The 18,553-nt window shown below is 39.1% G+C and overlaps 1 protein-coding gene across 1 annotated transcript in view; it reads right to left on the bottom strand.

The window, feature by feature from the left end:
• Positions 1–16,082, bottom strand: part of LOC124141455 (serine-rich adhesin for platelets-like) — a 67,872-nt gene extending 51,790 nt beyond the window's left edge. The window contains exon 1 of the mRNA XM_046509480.2: positions 15,626–16,082. Coding sequence (XP_046365436.2) covers positions 15,626–15,908 — 283 coding nt within the window. The 5' untranslated portion in view covers positions 15,909–16,082. The remainder of the gene's footprint in view (positions 1–15,625) is intronic.
• Between the last annotated feature and the right edge of the window lie 2,471 nt (positions 16,083–18,553).

Raw genomic sequence — 18,553 nt, 5'->3', positions numbered from 1 at the left:
GATTAACAATAAAGGTGTACATTATTTCCTTTTAATTCTAAATTGCATTCCCCAAACAATGAAGGGTTTCCATACTAATGATGTTTCACTGTACAACACCGGAACAGTCCTCAGATTATGACCTATGGAATACTCCATGTAAAGTCATGATCTCTCTGATTAACATGAAGTACTCACATGCAATAAATCTCTGATGTAACAAGTTCTACATGCTGTCAAGTTTTATAAGCAAAATGTTACCATATAAAATTTAGAACTTTAGAAGTATACAAATTAAACAGCAGGCAGACACATTAGGGAAGCAGAGATTTAATTACAGCATGGACAGGAACAATAAATCACATTGTAGCTAAACTTGACAGTTGTCCAGCCCACACTGGCCAATGGTCATCGAGGCATGTGCTACAGCTTGATATGCACCCATGACCTTGGTGTTAATAACCGTATGACATGCACTAAATTACAATGGAGTCCATTACCATGCAGCTTTTGTTACAGGGTGGCCATAATTAAACTGCCCACTGGCTACAGCAAGGATTACTTTACCGTCCCTTTCACTAGCATCAAGGCTGAGCGATGACATATCATACTCTGACCCTCTTGAAGGCAGAGCATGCAGCAGATAATTTTATCATTGTTGTCAATAATTGGAACCACATTTTGGGTAGGAATTATCACAATTTATTTACTTAACCTGGGGTCATATTTATGAATTAGGTTTTACAGCAAATGAACATGAACATGTTCACATTCTGTGAATGGTATAGCATCTAACAGCTGAGAGCAACATTGACCCTAGTCACCACTTGCTATGCCTACAGAGCTTAAAGTTCAAACTGACTTGAATATTATTTTATCAGTACTCATTACTTGAATAGTATGGCTGGGGGTCATAACCAAGGTCTGTTGTCAATCTGAAGCACTGCACTTAACATAACTCAACCTTCTTTTTCACATTCCTACATTTAGATAACACAAATCCAATTCAACAAGCTTTGCATTTGCAAAAAAAGAACTCCATACTCCCTAAGAACATGTAAACAGGATACCATACAACACAAACATTTATCAATTTCAAACCAAACCGTTCACCACAGCTAAACTTTATCTGGACAGGAGGCAGGGCGCAATGAGGTATATCAGTGTTCATGTCCCCCTTTCATGGAGACCAGAACGCCAATAAAACATTCTAGAGTATCTAGGAAACCACAGATGACTACAAGCGGATATGAGGTCGCATGGCCCTGACTGCTATTCAGCTTTAGACAACCTTTCCATAACTCTCTCCCTCACACACTGCACCATGATGTCTCAATATCTCTCAATATATTTCCTTCACACGAAATCACGCCTATTGTGCTGGAGAGATGGTTCTTGCATTGCCCTGTATGTGTTCTCAAGGACCAGGAACGGGATTGATGTTTCTATTGTTGATGGGTATAATCCTGAGAATAATCCATAGAGGAGAGTTTGGGGCTGTTGTTGGACAGGATGCGATTTGTGAATATCATTTCACAGTTTCGTGACTTTAACATTTTGAAGAAGGAAACAGTATATGTTAGAGTGTATAATGGGTGAAATACATCATGGACTACATAAAGACATGTCACTACATCACAGTAAATCTTTCCACACGAATAGTGCTTTTCTTCAAACTTCACCTGCATGGATATTTATTACTTCAAAGTCCATGAGTATTGACAGCTTTCATGTCATGTGTTATTGATTGAAAATGAATTACTCTCTTAAGGTTGAATATGATCAGGTTTTACACGTTTCAAACATATCAATGAATAATTGAAAAGATCATCGGAGTGAAGTAGTATTTTGGAGCCAACTTTCAGCCATATTCCAGTAATATCCCAGCAAGGAACACAAATGGACTGCCGGTTCACAAGCTGTACTAAGTATATCCATGTGAGGAATCAAACTTTGTCTCTAGGCAACACTTTTCCACAAGACTAACCCACCTCCCTTAAAACTAACCAGTACATATACCAGTACTAAATGACAGACCAACTACAAGAATAACAGTGTGTAGCAGACCATTATTTAAAGAGGTGTATGGACAGTCAGAGTAATTAATACACTGCCTGTCCCAGCATATGGCAATTTTGCTATCAGAAATGCTGTAAAATGCACCATTAAACTGGAAACAAATCCAATGAACTCCAACACCAGTGCTTGACTCCAATCACCAAGAGGCAAACAGAAATGGGTTTAATTGCCCAGAACTAGAGCCATTTATTGAACATTTATCAAGGTAGAATTACAATTCAAATTAAACCTTGGTGGTCCATGCTAATAAAGTTGTTATGCAAGGGTATACACAATCCCTTGCAGAATACTGTCTTCTGTTCCGAGTAATCCATCCCAAAAAGGTCCTAACCCCCATAAACCCTTTAGTCCCAACCCTAATAAACCCTTGTTACCCTACCCGAGACAAGCCCACCACGTTAGGACAAGCTGCACAACAAACCATCATTAAGCTCTAGCTCCTTCGCTGTGAACCCATACCTGGCCAATTATATTGCAGTCCTTCTGTGTATATATCATCATTCACACCTTTATCTCACAGAATTGGGCCTGGTTTCAAGATCATCGCAGGCAAACAGTAAGATAAAACCAGTGTGTCATACTCTCACAGAACACAACACCGCAACCTGACAACTTAAACACACACGAGGCACCGTATGGGATTTACACAATTTGAATGCACCTCGATGAGTTTTCTTCCCTGTAGCCTTGTACAGGATATAATTACAGTATTAATCACACAAATGTTTGTCACAAACTACCATGACTATGTAGAATATTATACTTTCGAGAAATTCAGATTTTCTTCTCCTGAATAAGGCCTCTTTAATATCTCTTTTTATCTCCCGACTACATCTATCAATGATCTTCACACACATTTTCCTTCAACTAGTTATGTTCATGGCCATGAAAGCTATGCTATGATTTAAGACCTGAGAGGTTTCACATTTATCTGCATGGCAAACTTCCAAAAGGAGTTTCATGCTTAAAAGGAAATTTCTAAAAGGCTGGTCATGGCTTTGTGAGAGATACACTACCAGAGATGGGCCAGCGGTGGGAAAAGTTCACCAGACAGTTGTCCTGAAGCCTGACTGTGTTATGATTGACGAGAGGACTATCGAATAAATATGTAATACTGGTTCTAGTTGTTAGAAGGCAATCCATGTGGATTAATTCTTGGCTCACATGAACTCTTAGCAGTATTGGTCAAGAGATCAAGTAAGGGGCGTTAAACTTGTTGCTGCTGCCTCACTTGATGGTTGAAGCTGCCATACAAAAACAGGTTACTGTAGTGTCACAGGCATTTGGCCATCTTTGAGGGTCAGACCACCCCTGTTTTGGCAATCTACCCCAGTGGCAGCAGTGGCGACAATAAGGAAGCCTCTTGCTATGTTCACACAAAAAATAGATTCTGAAAAATGACATCGTACCAACTGAAACATTTACCTAACAAAGATGGGCCCATACCTGAGACACTGATACTGAACTACTTCTTGACAGTTGGATTCTGTGTGGGACTGATGTTTTCACAAAACTTACATGTGAACCTATGTATGTGCAGCAATGCATGCAGTGATCCAACAGCTGGCTTCATGTTCAGCTGACAGTCTGAACCTCGCTGTTATCTTGATAACAGGATAAAAAGACCTTTTAAGATCCGGGGTAGATGAGGTCTTCAGCAACCCATGCTTGCCATAAAAGGCGACTATGCTTGTCGTAAGAGGCGATTGACGGGATCGGGTGGTCAGACTGGCTGACATGGTTGAAGCATGTCATCGTATCCCAATTGCATGGATCGATGCTCATGATGCCAATCACTGGATTGTCTTGTCCAGACTCAATTATTTACAGACCACTGCCATATAGCTGGCATATTGCCGAGTGCAGCGTTAAACAACAAACCAACAAACAAACAAACATACAAACAAACAAACAAACAACATAATATAAAGTCTCTTGTTCAAATTTCACATACATGGCAGGGCTTCATATAAGGAACATGATTTGACCAGGTGCATGTTGAAGTGAAAAGCTAGTTGCTTCAGACTAAACCAGGTTGCACGCCGGTCCCATAAATCTATGTTGAAAGACAGATGCATAAAGTAAATACATCTAAATAACAAAAATCACAGATTTCAGATGACTGTGTCATGTGTCATGAAACCGACACAATGCAGGGATTAGTGATATAGAATGGTAAATAAAACTTAGAGTACTGAGTTTGTTCATGTAAAAGTAAGACACAAATTTGCATTTTGGGGACATTGTGCACTTGGTGCATGAATATATTGGGTTGCATTTTTCAATAATAGGTTGCACTGGTGCATGTTTTATATAGCTAAATCGAGCCCTGTATGGTGATCGACCATAGAGACTTACTGATGTGCTGTTCATAATCTAATAAGAAGCAACGATGGATACAGCTTTTTAGAAACCTAGTCTCTAAGTGAACAAAACACGCAGGTGTCTGTAGGGTGCCTGAGAGGACGGTGTCCGAAAGGACAGTGTGTGCATTCAACACCCCTCCCAGATCAGTCAGTGAAAAGTTCATTCTCTATTAAAACAAAATAATCTGAATGGTGGTTACTATCATCTGTCTTGTTTGGGATCTTCAAAAGAAAGTAGCTTCCCCACCATGTTCATTGTCTATGTGCATGAGATCACCAGTTGAGCATGAAAAAGAAACAAAATCTCCAATAATGGCCACTCAGCCTCCTCACATTACAATATCAGTTTCTAAAGGTCTATAGATGTGTTTTTTCCATGCCAAACTGCAATACTAACAATGTATTCCTTCATATAGAGACCAACCAGCTCCAATAAGAGCTCAAATTTCCTTGGCTCAGAGTTCATGTCTCTACTACACCTGCGAGTAACCAGGGAAATTGCATTAGTCACACAGGGCAGGTGTGTTCTTGGGGGTGTTCTCATAGAGGGGAATGTCAGAGAAACTCTCGATTTCTTAAAAATAATGGAGCCAAGGCCCATTACTTTTAAGGAATGGAGAGTTATGAGGATATTCCCCAACTTAAAACTCATCCCTACTTTTACACTTTGACAAAATTTCCAAAATATTTGAAAAATAAACCAGAACTCTTTGGAGAGTGTAGTTCTACTGCGTGAGTCGCCCTTGCATGATGTACGTGGAATACATTTTCTGCTGCTGTTACACATGCACCAAGCTCCGTCATGGTCATTTCGTTGTGTCCTGAACTAGTATTTATCAATCGCTTGCACATTACAATATTACAATATTACATGCTGACGGGAATAATAGGAAATATAGAGCCCTGAACAAGGATATGAATATTACCTGATTTTTTTTTTCTCGTCAAAGGTTTATATAATTGCTATTAATATGAACATTATTGTAGGTAAACTGCTCTAACACAGACTATATACTAGCTTTTAAGCATTATGAAAAGTTATGGAAATATTTAATGGTTAATTTCCCACCACACCTTCATGTGTTGGCGTAGCTGAGGTTGACAATTACACATCCTCAAATCAAACGATGCAGTGTTTGAACCCTGCCCTCGACACATGTTTAAAAAAAAAAAAATGAAATTATTCACTTGTCAAGAAATGTAAAAAATAGTTCCATCTGTTCCAAGTGGAAATTAATTCAAATGTTGATTCAAGATAATGTGTAGTTGACAAACAACTCTCCATTCCTGACAAATAATGGAGCGTTCAAACAATAGAATGACGTCACAGATGTGTTTTAAAAATCTTTCAAATATAGTTTGATTTCAAAACATGTATGTCATAACAACAGAGATGACAGCACTGTCGGCAATGTATAGTGGAGTGTGTGAGTAAAATGCTGCAATATTCTAGCAACATCCCAGGGGAATACAAAGAATGGGCCTCCCACATAATCTAACCATGTTGGGATTTGAACCCAGGGATGCTGTAGTGAGATTGCAACATAATGAATATTAGCATGAACATGATGAACAATATCCTTTCAACTATTTTGTTTTGTAATTACAGAAGCAGCACAAATATAACTTGGGTATAATTATTTCAAGCAAATTGTCTCAATAGGATTTTATTAACATACAAAACTATTAACATGATTAATAATTTCTATCACTATCTAAAATGTGTTGAGATTGGTGAATTTGGTCTTCTTCCATTTCTCTCTATCCCGATTCATTCTGATGATACAACATTCAGAGGGGGCACGGGTGGTCCAGTCGTCTAAGGCGCTGCAATTCGCTGTGCAGCGCTGAGTCCCAAAGGCATGCCAGAAATCTATGATTGTGGGTTCGAATCCCAGTTCCCCACTGATTATGTTTCAAATTTTTGTCAGCACCATACCCACCCTCGTGTGATTTACCACTTTGGGCTCTCGTCCCCCATTAAGCTGACACGCAATGATATAACTGAAATACTGTTCAAAGAGATGTTAAACCCAACTCATTAAACTCTAATACTGGAGCAAATACTGAGCAATATATATTGTACTTCTCTTATACATCACAACATTTTACAATCACACCAAGGTACACAAGGCCTTGGGTATATATCTATCCAACATACCCTGACAGCTTCATAATAGAGCAAGAAGATATATTACATCTAGGAATAATCCTGATGATGCTGCTGCTCCGTGTAATGGGATCTGTTAATGGATGAAAGGTAGTTCAAACAGCGGAAACAGTAAAACAAAAGTAGTTTCCATAAATGCCATTCTACCATCATAGACTTGATAACATTTGATTGGTAAATATGGCTACCCCTATAGCAGATTTTCATGTAGACAAGATCAATATGACTGTACTAAACTGGCTTAATCAAATGTAATGACAAGGTATTAAATGTTGTGTTTTGTAGTAACTTTCAAAATGAATGTTAGCAACATAAAAACAAGCACCTGCATGTCACATGACTTCCTTGTCTATTAATGTATACACATGAACTTCACAGGAAGTGTCAACATGAATTACAAATTCAATTCCTGAACCAAACCCTGGTTTAATGATTACACAAGCTAGTGTGTAATTATAGAGTGCTAACCCTGAACCACTCCAACACCTGGACACTGGGTCACACACAAAACAATGGTTGCACTGAACCATCATCCATTTACTGCCAAACTGTTGTTCTGAGATTAATGTCAGATTGTCTCAAGACCATGATTGCTTTGTTGACCCAGAACAAGGGACATTTGGGCTTGTCATGTATTATTGGTGGCAATGGGATGGGATTTTTAAGTGTGATCATCAAAATCACACAAATGAAACCACAAAATACCATCTTTTGACCGTTGCCATATTGTTTACATATTTTCATGATCCATCTTGAAGTTATTTTTGGTCTCAGACTCTTCTGATGCAAAGAGTCGGATATTGAATGAGGTTAATGCTGATTTGGTAATGTTAGCACACCTATTTATCCTGGAATCTGGCATAATTCCCGGAACATGAGATTATACAAATGTACATCTAGAACAATCCCTGAGGCCTGAGACTATCTATGATTGCATGTGGAGTTGGTGGGCATGGATCAGTTTTGACACCAGTTGCAAGTCTTGCATGTCATTAAAAATGGATCATGATTTCATTAATTCTTCATCCAATAGCACCTTGGTCTTCACCAACAGGTCCGGAATAATGATACAGGTATGTAAGCACTTTCAGGATAATGTTGATTACCTCTTTAGAATTTACAGCAAACTATGCACACAAGCTACAGAAATACAAGGTATATTCTTATCATTCTTACAGTTTCTATCAACTTCACATTTTTGAAATATACTAAGTAGAGTAATAATACAACTATAGAGATAAGTAATAACATCCCAGAGCATGATAATGCTTTCTGCTTTGTGCCAATGTTCAATATCCCTTTCGTGTCTTGAAAATGAACTTTAAGGACAGTTCCAAATGGAGATTAATAAAGGCTGCACTATATATGTTCTGAATATTATATGCACCATGTTGTATCTGAGTAATGTGACTTCTACACTCAAAAGGGTTTACTATGGTGTGAAGAGTGGTGTTCTGTGTGATTTCTTTTGACAAGATCTAGATGTTTAAGAAATGAAGCAGAATCATTTTAAAAAACTGACATGTAATTGGCTCAAGGACCTATTCATCCTTCATTTTTATTGGAGGTAAAGATTTGCTCTGGGTTCACCTGATGTGACTATCTATGGAGGTTCATCAGATCTTGATTGAGAGGCACTAGAAGTAGAAAACCTGATCATAATGGAATTTGGAGTCAAACCCTGGTTGTGTAGCTAATAAGTGCAGGCACTAACCAGTGAGCTACCTGTCAGTTAATAGCAACATGTTATACTTAGTCACCATGAACACTATCATGATCAAATTTCAATAACACATCCCCAACCCATCCCCCAGATCAATTATTCTATTTTCTATCACTCCATACACAAACATGTTAAATGTCTTAAATCTATACAAGACTACATTTTCTGCATACCGTGCTCATGGCACTCAGTGCACCCTGCTGAATAAATAGCAGAAAAAAGAGCTAAACATATTAATGGAAGCTTTTATCCAGACATTGTATTTGCCGAGTAGCTCGAAAGCAAAAGTAATCACATGATCATAAGTTTGACAATGCTTTCTGAAGACAATTAATGTTTGACAATTGCTGTTCTTAATACAGGCAGCTGCTCAGAACTAACATGATTCACTTTCAGCTGCCTATTTCATAGCTGAAAATATTATTTTGTCGTTATACAATGTCCTGAACAATAACGAACTTAATGATACGTATCAGGGAGCCATCCACATGAATCGGAAGCTTGTTCAACATCAGCGTCCTGTCTCAAGAGAATCGCCTTATTCATATAGCTGAGGGTCTTGGGGTAGCCTAGTGATAGGTGAGGTGAAATTTGGTTTAACATCGTGTCCAAGATTATTACACTTATATAGCAACGTGCATGCATGTGCATGCACGTGCGTGTGGCTGCTTGTACTAGTCCGGACTGATGCCGATTTATAGTGCTAGCCCACTGAGATACCATGCCGCAGTTTAACATGAAAACCCCACTCAGACACAGTATACTGACTCCGATCCGACCAGTCCTTGCTTTAGCCCCTTAATGCCGAGCGCTAGACAGGGTAACAACAAGTACCATCTTTTAACGTCTTTTGGTATGACGCGGCCGGTGATCAAACCCCGGACCTTCCGCTCTCCAGGCGGACGCTCTACCACTAGACCACGGAGGCGGTCAGCCTAGTGATAGAGCATTCACACGTCACACCAAAGGCCCGGGTTCTATTCCCTTCATGGGGACATGTGTGGTGCCCATTTCTAGCATCCCCTGCCATGATATTACTGGAATATTGCTAAAAATGGTGTAAAGCCATGGTCACTTACCCCCTCACTGATACAGTAGGTGCAGCTGATGTACAGAAATATTTGAGTTTATATTTTTTCCATTTTTTTCCATCAACATTATTGATGTGGCATCTGTTGCAATAAACAGATGTTACTTATGTCACAATGGATTTCAACGAGGCATAAAGTGCAAGTTCTGTCAACGGTAGCTGCTCACAAATATACATCCTCAACAAATAATGTAACAGCAGAAACTATCATACTGGTGCTACCACTATACTGGTACTACTATACTGGTGCTACCACTATGCTGGTGCTACTATACTGGTGCTACCACTATACTGGTACTACTATACTGGTGCTACAACTATACTGGTGCTACCACGATACTGGTGCAACCACTACACTGGTGCTACCACTTTACTGGTGCTACCACTATACTGGTGCTACCACTTTACTGGTGCTACCACTATACTGGTGCTACCACGATACTGGTGCTACCACTTTGCTGGTGCTACCACTTTACTGGTGCTACCACTATACTGGTGCTACCACTATACTGGTGCTACCACTATACTGGTGCTACCACTTTACTGGTGCTACCACGATACTGGTGCTACCACGATACTGGTGCTACCACTTTGCTGGTGCTACCACTATACTGGTGCTACCACTATACTGGTGCTACCACTATACTGGTGATACCACTTTACTGGTGCTACCACTATACTGGTGCTACCACTATGCTGGTGCTACCACTATACTGGTGCTACCACGATACTGGTGCTACCACTATGCTGGTACTACCACTATGCTGGTGCTACCACTATGCTGGTGCTACCACTATGCCGGTGCTACCACTATACTGGTGCTACCACGATACTGGTGCTACCACTATGCTGGTGCTACCACTATGCTGGTGCTACCACTATACTGGTGCTACCACTTTACTGGTGCTACCACGATACTGGTGCTACCACTATACTGGTACTACCACTATACTTGTGCTACCACTATACTGGTGCTACCACTATGCTGGTGCTACCACTATACTGGTGCTACAACTATACTTGTGCTACAAGGATACTGGTGCTACCACGATACTGGTGCTACCACGATACTGGTGCTACCACTTTACTGGTGCTACCACTATACTGGTGCTACCACGATACTGGTGCTACCACTATACTGGTGCTACCACTATACTGGTGCTACCACGATACTGGTGCTACCACTATACTGGTGCTACCACTATACTGGTACTACCACGATACTGGTGCTACCACGATACTGGTGCTACCACTTTGCTGGTGCTACCACTATACTGGTGCTACCACTATACTGGTGCTACCACTATACTGGTGCTACCACGATACTGGTGCTACCACTATACTGGTGCTACCACTATACTGGTGCTACCACGATACTGGTGCTACCACTATACTGGTGCTACCACTATACTGGTACTACCACTATACTGGTGCTACAACTCACATGAAATGTACAACTTTGTGTAACGAACACAAAGGGATACCACCCATCCTAAACAATCATTCATATTTGCTGTTTGGAGGGTCAGGGTTAACGTTTGCCTTAAACTTCCTTTCTTTTCATGTGTTCCACATAAAATCTTCTAATACTGACACATGGACAAAGTCTGATTTTGAAACAATGAAGAAAAATGTCAGGTGAGAATGTTTTCCCTCCTGAGGGATGAATTAACCGCATGTACTTGTTAGTTGTAGTTCAAGTAACATGACCTCAATAGAAAAGGGTTGGTAGGTGGCTAAATTCTTTTCAATATTAAAATGTTGTGATGAAGACAGTTGCTGATAAGATGTGACAAAAAAAGGTCATGATTGAATGAAGTAGATCTGACTCAAGAAAGGATTAGTTCATGCCAGAGAACTGAGAGTTATATCAGTCATATTGATAACCTTATGGTTGAGATCAAACAAACAATTTTCAAAAGAAGGTATATATATCAATAAAGTGAAGCAACACATACACTTGACACAACAATGAATCACATTCACTAGATGCCCTAAGCTAAAGCAACAGTTCAACAATCTGAAATGATTCAAAAGTAATTAAAAAAATACACCATAAAATGACATCAATGCCAGCATCTAAACTACTTAATAGCAGCCATAAATACAGATTGAAACAATGGAAAAATCCAATCTTGATTGAGAGCAATAAACCCACAAAGGAGAGTGATTTGAGATAAGATTCCCCCTAAAACTCTGCACACCCAGCTGTTGAACCTTGGGGACACTCCCCCGCTTCTGCCCCAGGGGAATGAATCATTGGCCACTTGAAAAACAAAATACCATATCTTAAGGTAGGCCGCTCAGGATTTTATCGACCACCGCTAATACAAATAACAGATCCTGGAGTAAACCCCATTTCCTGTAGAGGCGCTGAGCTTGACACTGTAGACTTATTGCCTTAATCATGACCTCTTTTTCAAGATATAATTCTGGGTAATAATGCCAAACGATTTGTTCGACGTCTGGCAATGATATATAGATGGTAATGCAAGTATTTAACTACCAGTGTTTTGAAAATATTACGATGTAACAAAAAGGTTCTTGTCACGTTATCAAAACTAATGGCAGAAAATATTGACAGATTATTTACAAAATGGCCCTATATTCAAATGTCAACGCAGCAGACGTCCTTAATTTCTCACGTTATATATTCAGAGTAACAAGTCTCATCAGTGTTAAAAAATAGCCACAAAAGGATGTCCTTTAGTAACTGAAAAATGACAAAAAGACTCATTGACACAAAAAAGAAATAATTTACCTGTTAATTAACCAAATACCCATGATTCAGTCCTGGCCAGTTCTCAGAATCATTTAGATCAATGAAAACAGGATGCCTATTGAGAGAGTTTATTCTACCATATCATCAGGATCATAGCTTTATTTGGCTACTTGATAAAGGTATTATCAAAATCGGAATGCCACTTTTATTAATTATTTCTCAAAGGAAGCCATGCTTACATAGTCAACAAGCATAACGTTCTTTAAATGACACTGTAAGTCTGACCCCTCAAAACAATTAGTTAATCAATACGGATCTTTTTATATCATTAACTAGGTAGTAACATGACACTTCTGTGTATTAACATATGGAGAAATTAGTTACAATTTCTCAAAACATTTAGAAAGATGGCTATAAAAAATATTACCTAGTAATTCATTCAAAAATTAATGCACCATAGTTCAATAATCACTCCCACAACTGATTGATTTTCACCTGCAGAAAGATCAATACCAAGGTATAACAGTGTTAAAACAACAATAGATGTGTTTGCCGGGCAGGTATGTCGCCTGAGGAATAGCAATATCTTCTATTGACTGTACAACAGTCATATTAACAAAAATGTAACATGTTGCAAATGTAGGTTACAAGAATATAGCACAAGTGTGTCAGGTAAATGCAACTTGTTACAGGTAGAGTTGAAAGTCAGATATCGCACAGCTTGTGTAGCAAGATATGCAGACAGCGATCAATCTTATGTGACATAAACGATCCTTCTGTTTTCTGAAGGTAATACAAATTATTACTTTATAAAAATGCTGCTTTCGGCAATGTTTGACATACAATAAATTAATAGTTAATAAAAAAGTATGAGTTTGATGCTGAACCAATACTTTTGAAAATTATAACTACAAATGATAATATTAAAAATTGTTATAAAAAGTAACTGAAATTAAATCATATAACTGGAATAGGTTTTAAAATAAGCTTCAACATTTCGTAATTATGTAACAATACTGATTACAAATATTACTTAGTGGTAAATTAAGTACTTTGTTTGACATATGATACAATGATTTCACTGATTAACTAATGTGATATCTTAATCATTTGTTAAGGCTAAGTCCATTCTTGGGGGCTTGGAAACGTGGTATTGTCACCTGACCTGCCACGGAGTATAACAATACCGGTGGTCACAATAGGTCCAAAGTGTATGTGTCATGTAATGGGATTGATTCATTACAAAAAGGGAATAAAATATCAAAGAAACCTTATGAAATATGGATCATGCCCTTACTGCTTGAAAAGGGAATGATCACTTGGCATCATGTTTACTTTAAGTGAGAATAATAAAGACAACATGAGAACCTTTAACTTCAAAATGACATATAACATGATACGTCTTAGGTTCATCAATGTGAAGATTCTCCATGTTCTAAGGGTCACTGGAATGTGACATAAAAGACTTGTAATAATATGACCTTAAAACATATGAACTCATTAATAATTATTTTTTTTAAATTACAGCATTCCTAGAACAATACCAGCTGAAATATAAGCATGTAACAATTACCATATGAAATAACCATAATATTGGAGACACCTGATGAAATAAATACCAGCCAGGCAATAACCTGAACATGTTAAGTGCAAATAGTACAACATACGTTATCTGTGATGTGTTATCATGTTATCACAGCTGATATGGTACACAAGTAATTGCTTATTCAACAGCACTGAACTTTGAGTGACCAAATTAGCAAAGGCAGCCCCAATAAACAAACATTATCTTAATTAACTCTTTAAGGCTTGGGATGTCAATTGCTTCTGTAAACTGCTACCTAAACAAGTAACAGGCTTGACCAAATACATTTGGTGATAGCTGTGTCTTGTCCAGTCTGGTCGTGGTAAGCTTGTCTGATAAGTGGTGGATAATATATCAAGATAACTGTTGCCTCACTTCTACGAATTCAGCATGGGTTATTTTTGGGTTCATTGTCTTGTTAAAATATGTTTGTCAGGTTGCTTTTGAGTAATGTTTTTTAATTCCCTAACTTGTTCTCGTCACTATTGTGACTGAAACAATGCAGATGCAAAGTAAAATTCTAACTCACTATGAAGTGTATTTAAGAGCTTATATATATATATACATGATAATAATACAAATGAATACCTATTTATTATGAACCACCACTGTTTCATAGCCTCATACTCAACATTTTGGGGCAAATCGGATAAGAAACTGCAAAGTCTATTTGGGACAGTGTTAGTTTTGACATTGAAAATAACAAACTTGTATAAACATTCAAATATGATATTGATTTTCAGTTACCAATTACCATAATACAATAAAACTATTTGTCTGGCTCCAAACTCCATTTATTTAGTTATTGCTTGCTACACAAAAGTGTCACTTTTATATACACCACATAGTAGCTGCAACAACATCAACAACAACATAGAACACAGCTGCACACATGATGTGCCCAATGTCTCACAGGAGGACATAGAGCTGCAGGCCTTCATTCATTCCATTGGAGTTGAGGAAGCAAATATTTATATTTCATGGCATTTCCGAGGCGACCAAGAGGCAAGCCTGTTGGTTTTGGTTGTGGTATAACATTCACTACTTGGGAGGAGACACCACATGAGTGTGGCGGCTTGTGAACTACACACAATACTGTAAGGGACAGGGCTCACAAGGGCCTTAGGGTGCACTCAGTGGCTATGGTTTTGTGTGATACATGTTATTGTTTTGCTTTCAATTTTATAACATGTCTGAAATTTAGTGTAGTGGTCAGGTTGCCTCGACTTTGGCAGGAATTCTGCAAAATGTTAAATATAAAATATTTGAAACTCGTCTGTGCCTAATTTGGGTCAGTTCCAGTGTTTTGTACAATGAAAGGAACATATTAAAATGCGGTTATTTTTCAGTATAACTACATCATTTGTTTGATATGTAACAATTTATGACTGTATAATCTGTCTGAAGTTGGGAAGTGTTTCAACTAAGCATTCAATAACACTTCAATATTATCCCTTCATAAATCTTCCAGATTGTTATAACACCCAAACACATTGCACAATCAACAGTTACATTGTACAACATGAAATGGGTTATCTGCATTTGAGAGAACAATATAATATTGTCTTTGTACACTAGTCTGAACACTGTATGTTACACATACTAACAAATGGTTTATACTTTGTTCATAGCTATCGTTGCCATACTGGTCTTGTTTACAAAGTTTAACTTTAAGCCCCTAAACCCTCTAAACAAAATATACCACAACACAATTCTCCGTAACATTATAGAGACCAAAATATATTTTACATTTGCTACCTAATACTAGCCTCAATACTGAACCCAAGAAATTTCGCGGCTGAATTCAATACTGATATCAACTGAAAGTCAATTCAAAATCGAGTGGCTCTGAAATGTGAAATCAAGCGTGGTCTTCGATCCGCCTTTTGAGAATAAACAAGAATAACTTACGTATTTTCACTTTCCTAGAATCCAACTTGTAGACATAATCCTTAACTCGGGACAACTTTTCCGTTATTCTGTCCGTTTTCTCGAAAACTTTTTGACACTCTTCGGCCAAATCACAAAACAGATCGTCTGCGTGTCGCACGAGGCTCGCGAGCTGGTACAAGGCTCCGAGCACTGTGTTATGGGAAACGGCAAGTTGGGTCGAGACCGGATCCTCATTTTGTTCAGGTCGTAACGCTTTCCTCCCCAACTTTTGAGGTTCGACAATCCTGTTAGGCAGCGGCATGACATAAGTTATCTCCAAATTTCTCCTACATTTCGTAAATCCATCTCAGGCCAACACCTGGCCCGTCTGTACTTCAAACTGTCGCCATGATATCGGCACACGTAGCTGTTCCGTTTACCGTGTCACCTCCCTCGGAGAGTATAAGGGGGCGTGGCATAACTCAGGTAGGCTTAGCCTGAATAAGATACGTGACGTGTGCACTCCTTTGTTGTCAATGAGAGGGAGGTAACTCAAGTAAGGCAAAATTCTCCCACAGGTAGCAATCGACAATGGTTGCCGATTGCAACGACGCTACGCGTGATATTCGTGCGAGAGATGCACATGGAAGCTAACCTCGATTGTACTATGCAACTGACACAGAACTGTTTTACTTCAAAGAAACATATCGACCCGAGAAACTTGATCAGAATAGCGTTACCTGTCTCGCCAACCGTTTCCTCCCGTACAGCCAATCACATGCCCCTTTTGTATTGATTGATGTCTATAAATAGCCGCTACTTTTGTTCGGACATTTCAAATGTAGCACAGGTTGTTAGTAACAGTTCTTGGATAATAGACTGTAATACGTTACCTAATTCAGACTTCCCACCGAGCGCCACGCAGACAACCTAATTAGCTAACAGGGTGTGAGGACATGCGATTGTCCTGGGGAGGAGAAGTACAAAAGAACAAACGTCCCTATTTGTATGTCATTGCGAATATCCCCAAGTTACCATTTATTTAAGAGGCTCCACGTGTTTAAGGTTTTTACTTAGAAAGTGCAGAGATATCAATAGTTTAACTCTAAATAACTTTCTATTTTTCACGTATAGGAATGTTGTCTTACTACGACATATATATTTATTCACATTAATTGGATGAAGGAATGAATGAATGGATAATATTTCTTTATATCGATGGCTGACTAAAATCGGCGGATGCCTGTGTACACGTGGCGGCTCCTTTTAGAAATAAGAGTGGATTGTTTTGATTAGCCATCCTCATTCGGAAAACATCTGAAACACATATTTTCATTACGGTCCTATATTAAGTTACAGTGATAGTTCGAAAATATATAAAAAATACAGGTAGCACGCTATTAATCCCCCCGCCCTCGTTATCAATGAGGAGCTTTCATGACGTGACGTTTCTTTTGCGGTTCAGTATATTACGCATGTTAGAACAAGACCAGAACATTTGCTATGTGACCAATGCATATTTTGAAAAAAACCCAGTAAATTAAAACACAACATTTGTTTCTTGGAGTAAGCAAGAATTCAGGCAGTAAGTCTGGTGGATCAGATAGAATGTATTGTTGCCAGTCCCCAGAATAAAACGACACAGCCAATATCCCTGATCATGCTGAAGTAGCCATTCCTGTCTGGTGGCCTTGATATGGTATGATAGGATATGGTAATTGTGGTAAGAGTGATGCACAGTTCTATTTACATGGATGAGCAGCTGATTCGTCGTATACATAATGTAGCTATTATAAGCTTATATTCATTGCTCTGGCTTTTTAATATGAACACCTGATACACAAATCCTATTATTACATAGTCATGTGAATTGCATGTCCCAGAATCCTGCTTGTCTCAAACACACTGAGAGTGCAAAGTCGACCATCTGGTCCCAGAGGTTTTTGTGTGCTGTTTAATGCCGCACTCAGCCCTATTCCAGCTATTTGACGAAAGTCGAGTCTCTAACAGACAGTCCTGTGATTGACGTCATGAGCATCATCTATGCAGTTGGGATAAGATGGCACACAATCAAGCAAGTCACCAACTCGACCACCCGATCCGTTTAGTCGCCTTGTACGATCAGCAGTACCGAGTGCCGGGGACGTATTCTGTACCCAGAGTCTCATTGGTGCAAACATGTAAACATGTAAGAAACGAATCTATGTATTCAAAGCACACAGATGAAAGTTTAAATCAGGTCAATAAAGCATGGCTTCTTTATTTCCTTGTCCTTTGATTCATCAATGCACCCATGCATGCGTGCGTTTCCTTGTCAAACTGCACGCTCTTACATTTGGTTTTACGCACTTCTAACATTCAACCACACCCACACAACACGCCCTATCAAAGAAGCTTTATCGTAAGATCGTGTCGCCCAGGTGATGGCTATATGGGTATGCGTGATTAGAAGTTGTAATAGTAATATTCATTCTCGTCATGCTTTCGTAATATATCAATCCTCAATGCGTATAGGGGGCACGGGTGGCCCAGTCGTCTATGGCGCAGCTATTCGCTGTGCAGAGTTGCGTCCCTTGGGCACGCCAGAAACCTATGATTTTGGGTTCGAATCCCGGTTCGCCCCGATTATGTTTCTGGGTTTGTCAGCACCATACCGGTGCTCGTAGGTTTCACCGAAGTGGTAAACGTCAGAGACCTGCATCACTTCGGGCTCTCCTCCCACATTACGCTGACACGCCGCCATATAACTGTAATAATGTTAAAAGCGGTGTCAAACCCAACTCACTCACTCAATGCGTATACTTGAATGTTTCATAAACCCATTAACATATAACAGTCTCGAGGCGTAGAATATTTACATCGGACGGGGGGGCTCAGCCGTCTAAGGTGCATATTTCGCTGTGCAGAGTTGTGCCCCTTGGGTGTGCCAGAAACAAATGATCGTGGGTTCGAACCCCAGACTCGTCC

Source organism: Haliotis rufescens, unplaced genomic scaffold (genome assembly GCF_023055435.1).
Source record: "Haliotis rufescens isolate VD_foot unplaced genomic scaffold, xgHalRufe1.0.p SCAF_26, whole genome shotgun sequence".
Classification (NCBI taxonomy): domain Eukaryota; kingdom Metazoa; phylum Mollusca; class Gastropoda; order Lepetellida; family Haliotidae; genus Haliotis; species Haliotis rufescens.
The sequence above is the reverse complement of the archived record's forward strand: the minus strand, read 5'-3'. Positions and strand labels throughout refer to the sequence as shown.